Genomic DNA, 12,006 nt, shown 5'->3' with positions numbered 1-12,006 from the left:
AGCATAAGAATGCTTAAATAAGCTTTTAGAATTCAATAATTTTAGAGATCCTTGAGCCTTACTACTTCCATGGATCAGCAACATCAGCATCACCTGGGACTTTGTTAGAAATACAGATTCTCTTGATGTCCTGAACCAGACTTTGCATTCTTATAGGACCCAAGGGTGATTTGAATGCATATTCAAATTTAAGAAGCATTTCTTTAGAGCACTAGGTCTCAGCTTTGGTCACATTGGAATTCACTTAGCAGTTTTCAAAATACTAAGGCCTGGAACCTACTCCCCAAGATTGATGTGATTGGTCTGGAGTGTGGGCTGATCTGAGAGATACAACTTTCCCAGTGATTCTGATGTACAGCCAAGATTGGAAACCACTTGGTTTAACTACCTTCCACCTAACACATTGCCTCATTACTCACATGGGAACACTGTGTGACAGTGAGGCTAGTCCAAGTAATGAAGGGAATGTGAAGAGGTAGCTTAGGTTAAAAGAGGGAAGGAAGCAAGCAAGCAAGGAAGCAAGGAAGCAAGGAAGCCAGTCAGCCAGCTTCTTGTTCTCTGTTCCTACAGTCAGGCCTCCAACATGGTGAGGCATCAGGATCGCTTGGGAAGATAATTTTTAAAAATTAATTATTGGATCTCACCTCTAGAGGTTTTTTTGTTTTTAAGATTTTATTTATTTATTCATGAGAGACACAGAGAGAGTGGAAGAGACAGGCAAAATGAGAAGCAGGCTCCCTCAGGGGAGCGCGATGCCAAACTTGATCCCAAGACCCTGAGGTCATGCCCTGAGCCGAAGGCAGACACTCAACCACTGAGCCACCCAGGTCCCTCTAGAGGTTTTAATACAGGATATTTTGGTTGGGACCCAGACAACTGTATTTTGACAGGCAACTGCCTCAGGCAGTTGGTTCAAGATTATACTTTGAGAATTACTGGCCTACAGACTGAAAAAATTTCAAGAAATCAAAAGCATACCTGACACATATCAGGCTTTTTAGCCCCTTCTGCAAGGAACTGTGATTGAACACACCTTAGAAGTTTAGGTAATAAACCTAAACCTTGAGAAAACTCAAGAATCTCCTGGCTGAATGACCAAGTTAAAACCTATGAAGTGTTTACCATTATTCTTGTTACATTTCATAAGTAAGCACTCAGTGATTACAGTCCTTTAGAATGTAAGCCTATGAGGGAAGGAGGTTTGTCTCTTTTCATGACTGTCTGTAACCCCTGTACTTTGAAGAGTTGATGGACACATGGCGGCACCAAAATGTTTGTTGATTTAATAAATTGATTCTAGGGATGTCTGGGTAGCTCAGCAGTTGAATGACTGCCTTGGGCTCAGGGCATGATCCTCGGGTCCTGGGATCGAGTCCAGCAACAGGCTCCTCGTGGGGAGCCTGCTTCTCCCTCAGCCTGTGTCTCTGCCTCAGTCTCTGTCTCTCATGAATAAATAAATAAATAAAATCTAAAAAAAAGGTGGTTCTTTAAAAATAATAATAATAATAAATTAATTCCATTTTCTAGACCTTTAGCATAGAGACTCAAAGTTTGTGCTTTGGAGTTAGATGAAGCTGTGTTTGTGACTTGCTCACCACATGAACACAGGATGACCTGTTTGACTTCTTTGAAACTTAGTGTCTTCATCTGTTACATGGAGACAGTAAGACATTATAGGACTGTGAGAAATGAATAAAATGATGCACTTAAAGTATTCAGGATACTATACTCAATAAATGTTATATACAACTATTATTATTATTATAATTAACACTTTTATTAGCATTGCCCTGATTTTTATCAGACTGTGAATGTTTGTTGCTCAATTGGCAAGCTTTATTTTAATGCCATATGGTCAGATATCCCTATATGCTGTTGACCCTGAACAACATGGCTTTGAACTACAGGGACCCACTTCTATGTAGATTTTTTTGGATACAGTACAGTACTATAGGTGTATTTTCTCTTCCTTATGATTATCATGATAACATTTTCTTATCTCTAGTTTACTTTGTAAAAATATAGTATATAATACATATAACAAAATATGTGTCGACTGTTTAGGTTATCAGTAAGGCTTCTGATCAACAGTAGGCTTTTAGTAGTTAAGTTTTTGGAGAGTCAAAAGATATATGTGTGTTGTGCAAGGGTCAACTATAGTTATACTGACTTACATATTCTGTTTAAAGTCTCTCAGACTCATTGGAAAGTGACGAATTCCATAATATTCTTAAGCACAGGCATATATCATTCTGTCGCCCTTCATTTCATTGTACTCTCAAGATACTGTGTTTTTTACAAATTGGAGTTTTGTGGTAACCCTGTATCAAGCAACTCTATCAGCGTCATTTTTCCAACACCATTTTTGGACTTTATGGCTCTGTCACATTTTTATAATTCTTGCTCTATTTCACAGTTTTTCATGGTTTTATTTGTTATGGTGATCTGTAATTGGTGATTACAACTTTCTGAAAGCTCAGATAATGGATAGGATGTTTTATCAATAAAGTAGTTTTTAATTAAGGTCTATAAATATTTTTAGCCATAATGCTATTGCACACTTAATAGACTACAGTATAGTGTAAACATAATTTTTATATGCACTGGGAAGCCAACAAATTTATTTGACTCACTTTATTGTAATAATTGCTTTATTGCAGTAGTTTGGAACCAAACCTGCAGTATCTCTGAGCTATGCCTATATAGGGTAGGGACAAAAAAATTAGGCCTACTACATGTCCGTCATGTACAAAATAAAATGTATATGAGCTGCTGAAGCAAGCACATGTACAAAATAAAATGTTTAAAGCATTTTATGTTAACACATTGATTCTTCACAAGAACACTGTGGAGTAGGTATTAATTTTTCCATTTTCACATGAGGAGTTTGAACTCAAATAACTTGTTCAGCATTATGCTCAAAACAAAGTTCTTTATCTGCATTTTCATTTAGCTATTCTGTTTCTTCAGTCTCTCAGTGGAACATTTTAATAATATTTTGGATTGTAAAATATAAAATTAGTTCCTATTCTCACTCCCTTTCCAATGTTATGTTTCTTGTTTTCAAAGCCTTTAGCAGTCTCAGCTCTTTAGTTCTAGACACCTCCTCTCTTAGCTCTCCTGAGAAACACAGGAGTGTATCTATTTCGTAAGCTAAATGTTTCAAGTCACTCTTACCCTAAAGGAGGTTAAGCCTCCTTCCTTTTCCTTTTGAAAACAAAATGGATTTCATTGGAAAGAACTTAGAGTAGTGACTCAGAGTTAAATTTCCTAATCTTAAGACAAATCTTGTTTAAGATGATACATGATAAAGGATATGCCCAAAACACAAGTTATAGATATGTATTATCTCTATTGATTGAGAAATGACTGATGACAAGAAGTTGCTGATAATATGATAATATCTTCCTTCTAATTTTTACATTAGCTGTCACAGCAGCACTTACATCCATTAGAAAAGAGTGCAGAGAAGAGACAAATCATGTCTTCAGTTTTTAGACAAGGCTTATTGCACATATTCATCTGAGGCTCTCCATAGACCATAGAATGGAAAGCTCCATCCCACAGGCATTCCCATAGCCTGCTGTGGATGAGAAAACAGCAATATCATGGGGAGACTTTACAAATACTCATTATTAAATGGGGACTAGGGCAATGAAGCTGAAGTCTGTTTTTTTAAGAAATATCCAAAAAACTTCATTATTCTCAAATGAAAGAAAGATAGGAAGAAAGAAAGCCCAACAAAATAGTTTCCATCTATAATGTGCCTCTTCTATCTTTCTCGCATTGTATCACCAAGCTACGTGATTGTCTTCCAGGACTTGGTTTATATATGACATAGAGCTGCCTGATACATAGAATATAAATTAAAAAGTCCTTTTTCTCATGCAAAAAAAAAATGATGACACATGATAAGTGTATTTTAAAATAAGATATTTTACAAATGCACTTAATATTTATTTCCTAATTATTTTCATGTATCTTTTTTTAGGATCCTTCCTGAGCGTTTCCTGGCACTTTTAAAACGAAAGATCGATATTAGGTTTGATGCAGTTATTGGGTATAAAACTAAAGGAGAATAAGTCCTACATGGACCACATTCTATATTTAGTTAATGTAAATACACATCTTCAAAAATACCTGCTTTCCAAAACATCATTATATTTAAGTGACATAACTTAAATTCTTCTTCACACACTAGCTATAAATAAATAGAACTGATTTACCAGGTTTAAGTCAATTTGATCTAATGTTAATCAGAACTTTAATATTTAGACTTCTGCTTTTCCTAATTATCTTTCTTTCTTCAATATCTTTTTTGGAGGCCCTGACAGTCCTCATTTATTATCACTTGTCCTTTAGCTGAAAGCTAATTTTATATAATACAAAGAGGGGAATACCTTAGGAAAGACCTTATAAATTACATAATTTATAAAATTACAAATAATTTTATAATTTCTAAGATTTTGTGACTTGTGCAATCTCTGGAAAATTTGTACTATAAATGTGTAAGATATATTTTTATTTCTAATTGCACTTAAATTTTATATAATTCCCGTTTCCTTTTCTATTCTCTATAAAAACAAAATCTTCAGGCTCTCTAAATATAATGAAGGACTGTATCTAGTGGCATTTCACAATGAGTTTCTTATGATATAAGAAATGTCACTCAAACATTTCATCACACAAGTTCCCACTGTTTCCTGAAAGATGCCTCACATTCCAAAGCCAAACATTTCAGCTCAAGGAAACTTGAGATCGACATGTGTTGCAGGTACAAAAGCATCATTGGGATTTGAGGCAGAGAATTAGGAGACTGTACCCATAATGGCAACAATAAACAGATCAAACTTAAATTTTGTCTCCATCTTTTCATCTTGAACAGAACTTGGCTCAACTTGGCTCAAATTAAGGGAAAATGGATTATGTAATCAAAGATCTTTTTTTTAATATCCAGAAATTTCTCGGATGTGAGTAATGCTCAGCGAGATAAGAAGATCAGACCTATGAATTGAAAAAAATAAGCAGGCTTGCTGGATTTCTATTGAAGAAAAATATTTCTAACACTGTATTAGACACATATATACTAAGTAAAGAACTTTGGTCCTTGTATCAGAGATTCATACTCAGAAAATATATAAATCAGAATCACTACTATTGTGAAATATAGTAAATGAGTCACACTAGGTACACAAACTTCATGGTAAAAGATCTTAATTCTGTTTCTAAACAAACATATTTAACATTTAATGTTTATTTATTTACCTCCAGCAATTCTGGGTAGCAGGCTAGGTTGAAGGCATTGTTGAAATTCCCGTAGGGAGCAGGAACCCAGAAGGACCTTAGGGCTGGAGCCCCCAGCTCTGCTGAAAAGTTAATGAACACTGTAGAGGTTCTGGGCTTTTGTTCTCTGCTCTTTAATAAGAAATAAATAAAAGTTGGTTCTGATTCACTAACATCAGGCAATTACTGCTCTGACTCTAGGTCTGAAAACTTTTAACTGTTACTTGAATGAATGAATTGTCTCAACCCACTTCTCCACAATTTAATGGGAAAATTCATCTTAGCCATCAATAGGGCTACTTCTGAGAGTCACACCAAAACCAAAGAGGCTTACATTGTTCTCAAGTAAACAGGAAAGACTTCTCTAGTTGTCAACCTTCATGGTACTCTGTGGTCCTAAACTAGGACCTTGATGACAGATGTCTCTCTCTTTTGTGGGGTAAGCAAAGAACGAGCCCTCCCTGGAGACACCATAAAGTCTTTCTGAGCATTTGCTGTCATCCTGGGGGCCCTGCCATGGGATGGGGAGGTCCCTGAGTCCTACTCATTCCTCCCCTATTCCCTTTGAGAATATTCCCAGGCTTGCCTTCAGAAACACTTTTCATTCTCACTGTTCTTTTTAATGGAAATAAGGATTAGAAAGAGTGAGGAATCAGGCCAAGGAAAAGGGTTAAAATTGACCTTAGTGTGTCGTCAACACCAACTTGGCTAGTGCGTAAATAACTAATAAGGATTTTGCTGTGGGGAAGGGGAGCAATTATTCAGAGCTTCTTCTCCCAGGCTGGGTGATAGAGTTACTACCTTGAAGAATTCTGCGTGGTGGACATCACTATTCCCATTTTATTTATTTATTTTTTTTAATTTATTTTTTATTGGTGTTCAATTTACTAACATACAGAATAACCCCCAGTGCCCGTCACCCATTCACTCCCACCCCCCGCCCTCCTCCCCTTCCAACACCCCTAGTTCGTTTCCCAGAGTTAGCAGTCTTTACGTTCTGTCTCCCTTTCTGATATTTCCCACACATTTCTTCCCCCTTCCCTTATATTCCCTTTCACTATTATTTATATTCCCCAAATGAATGAGAACATATAATGTTTGTCCTTCTCCGACTGGCTTACTTCACTCAGCATAATACCCTCCAGTTCCATCCACAGTTGAAGCAAATGGTGGGTATTTGTCATTTCTAATAGCTGAGTAATATTCCATTGTATACATAAACCACATCTTCTTTATCCATTCATCTTTCGTTGGACAAGATTCCATCAAAATCCTAGAGAAGAACACAGGCAACACCCTTTTTGAACTCGGCCATAGTAACTTCTTGCAAGATACATCCACGAAGGCAAAAGAAACTATTCCCATTTTATAGATGAGGTAGCCCAAAGAGATTCAACAAAATCTGAAATGACACAACTATTCAGAGGTCAAGATGAGGGTTGGAACACACATTTGCTGACCTCACTTGATCCCACAGCCTCACTGGAGCTCTTGGAGAGTTGAATCATCACCTAAACACCTCTACTTCCTTTTACCCAAGCTTTCCTTAGTATTCAAACAATAATCCATAATTAGCCAGTGAAAGACTGTTTGAAGCTTTTCCATCAAGGAATTAGGTTAAGGTGGAATAAGATGCTACATGCAAATGCCCAAGTAGTCTACCTGAAAGAAGTCTAGCCTGGACTGACCCAATATCACAACGGTCTAAAGTTTCCTGAAATTAAAATGCTGAGCCTGAAAATACTGGGATAGTCTTAATTTCCACTAGACATCACATCCTTCCCCAAAACACATAGGAATTCCCACTTGACCTTAGAGCCAATCTGACTCCTAACCGTTTTTTTTTTTCTTTTCTTCTCTTTTTTTTTTTTTATAAATTGGTCTAGGGATGACTAGACAATCTTGAGATGAGAGAGATGTGCCTTTTACTTTCACAGTCTTCCCTCGTATGGCAAAATTACAATTACAATTACAAGTGGCCTCGTATGGCAAAAAGAGCACTGGGCAATCTAATTCAAGCTAGTTGTGCTGGAACCTCCATTTCCTCATCCGTAAAAGGGCTGAACTAGACTGTGTAATCTCCTACATTATCTCCAGTTGCAGTTACATAAATGTCATAATCAATACATGCAAAACCTAGCATCTTCTCTACGCCATCTGGGTTCCCTAACAGAGAATGGCACTTCTAACAAGTGTCCAAGTTAAAAACTTACAATTACACCTACCTCCTTCCTTCTACTCACCCTCATCCCTCAGCTCACCAAAATCCTCTAATCCCTGGCACATATGTTCAATATTAGTCACCATTCCCACATTTATATTTCCAGCCTGAATCTCTCCTCTGAATGGCGTACATATATGCAACCACCTTCTTGGTGTATCTCTGCTGGCATAACCAGCAGGCATCTCAACCTAATATTTATGAAACTGAGCTTTTGATGTTGTCCTGAACCTGTTCAAAACCCTGTTATTCCAGTTGCTAAGGCCAAAAAACTTAGTGTCATCCTTGATTCCTCCCACATTCATTAAAAAGGCAATTCTGTTTGCTCTACCTTGAAAATATATCCAGAATTCTATCACCTCTTATCACCCCCACTGCCACTACCCCGATGCAAGCCACCATCACCTGTTGTTCCCCTCAGCACAGCAGCCAGAGTGAGTCCTTTTTTAAAAATTGTCTTTTAAGTAGGCTCTATGCCCAGCATGGAGCCCAATGTGGGCTTGAACTCATGACCCTGAGATTAAGACCTGAGCTGAGATCAGGAGTCAGATACTTAACCGACTGAGCCACTCAGGTGCTCCAGAATAAGTCTTTAAAATATGAGATGATGTCATGCTTCAGTACAAAATCCCCCAATAGCGCCTCACCTAAAACTTAAAGCTAAAGTCCTTACCATGACCTGGAAGGCCATATGTAATCCAGTCTTCTTACCTTATTACCGATTATTACCTTATTACTTATATTAGAGTGAAATAGAATCAGTAGGAGATTTTCTATACATACATACATACGAGGGTAGATTAATTTCAAGGAATTGAGGAGTTGGCTCATGTTATTGTGGGAGGCTAACAACTCTGAAATCTGTAGGGGAGGCTGACAGGCTGGGACCCCTGGGGCAGAATCCATGATACAGTCTTGAGGCAGCATCGCTGCTGACTCTGGGTGTCTTAGGCAGTTCAGGCTGTCACAGCACAATATCAAAGATCAAGTGGATCTTAAGCAACCAAAATTTATTTCTCCCACTTCGAGAGGCTGGGAATTCCAAAATCAAGCCACCCAGGACGTAGTAGCGTCTGGCGAAAGCCTGCCTCCCAGTTCACCAACAAACAGCCGGTCTTCTTGCTGTGTCTGCACATGGCAGGAGGGGGAAGGGAGCTCTCTGGGGTCTCCGTTACAAAAACACTAATCCCATTCATGAGGGCTCCATCCTCATGAACTAATCATCTCCCAAAGCCCCCACCTCCGCATACCGTTGCTTTGAGGGTTAGGTTTCAACATAAGAACTTTGTGGGCGGGGACACAAGTATTCAGTCTATAGTACAGAGAAGCTCAGTTTTGTTTTCAAGGCCTTTCAACTGATTGGATAAGGCCCATCCACATCATTAAGAATAGTTTTGTCTTATTTGGGACGCCTGGGTGGCTTAGTGGTTGAGCATCTGCCTTCGGCTCAGCTTGATTGCGGGGTCCCGGGATCAAGTCCCGCATCAGGATCCCTGTGAGAAGCCTGCTCCTCCCTCTGTCTGTGTCTCTGCCTCTCTCCATGTGTGTCTCTCATGAATAAATAAATAAAATCTTTAAAAATTTTTTGTCTTAAAGACTATTATCAATGTTAACCACAAAATATCTTCACAGCAACATTTAGATTAGTTTCACTGAATAGTTGAAAACTATAGCCTAGCCATTTTGACCTATAAAACTGTTATACTACCCTCATTCTCTTTCAGTTCACTCCAGGCACATCAGTCCTCTTGATGATCCTCAACCCACTAGACATGTTCCTATCTCAAACCTTTGTACATTACTGTTTCCTCTCCAAAATGCTCTTCTGCAGACAGCCACATGGCTAGCTCTATCTCCCCTTTAAGTCTTTTTCCCTAGGTCTTTTCAGAACTTCTTACTCCATATCTAAAATTGCAACCCTGCCTACACATTCATGCCCTATAAGATTCCATTTCTCCTTCTGTCCTCTATTTTTCACCTTGATACTTACTACTGTGGAGCATAGTACATATTTTACTTATTTATCTTTAGTGTCTACATTGCCCATATAGCATAAGCTTCTGTTAGGAAGCTTTGTTTTTTTTTTTGTTTTGTTTTGTTTTTTTTTAAGATTTACTTATTTATTTATTTATGATAGACAGAGAGAGAGAGAGAGAGAGAGAGACAGGGACACAGGCAGAGGGAGAAGCAGGCTCCATGCTGGGAGCCCAACGTGGGACTTGATCCCGGGACTCCAGGACCGTGCCCTAGGCCAAAGGCAGGCACCAAACCGCTGAGCCACCCAGGGTTCCCAGGAAGCTTTGTTTTTATGTATTTTGTTCAATGCTGTATCCCCAATGCCTGGAACAGTCCCTAAGACGTAAAAAGGGTTTGATATATATTTATTAAAAGAATGCCCATTGATTCTATTATTCCCTCTCTCAAATATCTCTTTGCCACTGTGTTCATTCAGGCCACCACCACCCCTGGCCTGGGTTACTGAACAGCCATCCAAGAATCCTTCTTGCCCTTCTTCCCATGCATTCTCTATCCTAAACATTTCTAAATCTTTTTTTTTTTTTAGCATTTCTAAATCTGATAACAATCCCCTCCTCAAAATCTTTTACTTGATGCTGAGACTCTCTCTGAGTGACTGAGCTTCTCATATGTTCTCTAACTTCTCTCTGACCCACACTCTCTTATCCAAGAGGGACCTTCCTAGCCTTTGAATGTGCTATGATCTCTCACCTCCCAGTGCCTCTACACATGGTTTTCTATATCTGGAACATCCTTATCCCCTTCACCATGTGGCTAACCCCTGCTTGTCTCACCTCCCACCCTCCCCCCATCTTCAGGTCTACTGATGCTCACATAGCTCCTTATATTTGGGACCATCATAGCACTTTGCACCGGTAGAGAGTAAAGGGTCAAGAGATTTCTATGCTCCCAAGGAAATGAGTAGCCAGAAAACAGAGGTAATCACTGTATAATACTTTGACAGTAAGATATGAAAGACAGGATTGCAAATGGGGGGTGGGATGGAAAAAGATTTTGCAGAATATTTTTACAATGGTAGAGAACAGAAAGTAGATGAAAGCAAAAGAGACCTGGTCCCATGGGCAGGAAAATGTTGGAATTAATAGGGAAAGAATAATTGGAGGAACAAGGAAAGAAATATTGAGAAGTACACTACAGAGATCAAGACCTTCTCTTTGCTACTATAAGAAGTAGGATTGAGGGATCCCTGGGTGGTGCAACGGTTTGGTGCCTGCCTTTGGCCCAGGGTGCGATCCTGGAGACCCAGGATCGAATCCCACATCGGGCTCCCGGTGCATGGAGCCTGCCTGTGTCTCTGCCTCTCTCTCTCTCTCTCTGTGACTATCATAAATAAATAAAAATTAAAAAAAAAAGAAGTAGGATTGATATGTAGAGATGAAGCAAGGGATTTCATAAACCAAAAGTATTCTGAGGCCTCTATAAGGTGTGAACTTCTTGGGGTTTGTTTGCATAGAAACTAGGTTTTGGAGCCTGAAGAAATTTATAAGACATTTAAGACTACCTAATACTGCTTTATGAGTTTGGCAGTAAACAGAACCTTTGATGATGTACTAATGGACCCTCCAGAAAGGAGGAGGAAAGTCTTTATTAGAAGAGATTCGGGGCACCTGGGTGGCTCAGTTAGTTAAGCATCTGCCTTTGGCTCAGGTCATAATCCCAGGGTCCTGGGATCAAGCCCTGCATCAGGACCCATGCTTAGTGAGGAGTCTGCTTCTCCCTCTCCCTCTGCTACTCCCCCTGCTTGTTCAATCTCTCTCTCTCTCTCTCAAATAAATAAATAAAATCTTTAAAAAAAGAGAAAAGAGATTATATTCCTCAATTTGTCCTTGGCAAATTACTATAGTTAGACTAAACAAACAGTGGGCTATTGCAATACACATAAATCCTATAATTTCTCATTTCTTGGTCTCCAAAGAAATAGTGATATTTCCTAATAACCAACAATCCACTCCCTGTCCCTATGTATTTGACTAATCTAGGTCATGCGCAGGGAGTCCTGTCCTTTTGTGTCTTTCATTTCACCTAATGTTCTTAGGGTCCATGCATGTTGTAGCATGTATCAGAATTGCATTCATTTTTTTTTTTTTAAGAATACTACGGGCAGCCCCAGTGGCTCAGGGATTTAGTGCCGCCTTCGGCCCAGGGTGTGATCCTGGAGATCTGGGATCGAATCCCACATGGGGCTCCCTGCATGGAGCCTGCTTCTCCCTCTGCCTGTGTCTCTGCCTCTCTCTCTCTCTGCATCTCTCATGAAGAAATAAATTTTTTAAAAAATCTTTAAAAATAATACTATTGCATTGTCTGCATATATTACATTTTGTTTATCCATTCATCCGTTCATGGACACTTGAGTTATTTCTATTTTTGGGGTGTTAGAAGTCGCACCACTTTGGAGAGTGGAGAGTTGGCTCCTGATCTAATGCCCATTCCCATGGTATCAGAGTATTTCCTGATTGCTTTATATA

The 12,006-nt window shown here is 38.9% G+C and overlaps 1 protein-coding gene across 1 annotated transcript in view; it reads left to right on the top strand.

Annotated features, from left to right (window-relative positions):
* HSD17B11 (hydroxysteroid 17-beta dehydrogenase 11) overlaps positions 1 to 4,856 on the top strand; it is a 33,665-nt gene extending 28,809 nt beyond the window's left edge. Inside the window, exon 7 of the mRNA XM_025425322.3 lies at positions 3,992 to 4,856. Within this exon, the coding sequence (XP_025281107.1) occupies positions 3,992 to 4,082 (91 nt within the window). The 3' untranslated portion in view covers positions 4,083 to 4,856. The remainder of the gene's footprint in view (positions 1 to 3,991) is intronic.
* The last annotated feature ends 7,150 nt before the right edge of the window (positions 4,857 to 12,006 follow it).

This window comes from Canis lupus, chromosome 32 (genome assembly GCF_003254725.2).
Source record: "Canis lupus dingo isolate Sandy chromosome 32, ASM325472v2, whole genome shotgun sequence".
Lineage (NCBI taxonomy): Eukaryota > Metazoa > Chordata > Mammalia > Carnivora > Canidae > Canis > Canis lupus.
Note: the sequence above shows the minus strand (reverse complement) of the source record. Positions and strands in the feature narration are given on the sequence as shown.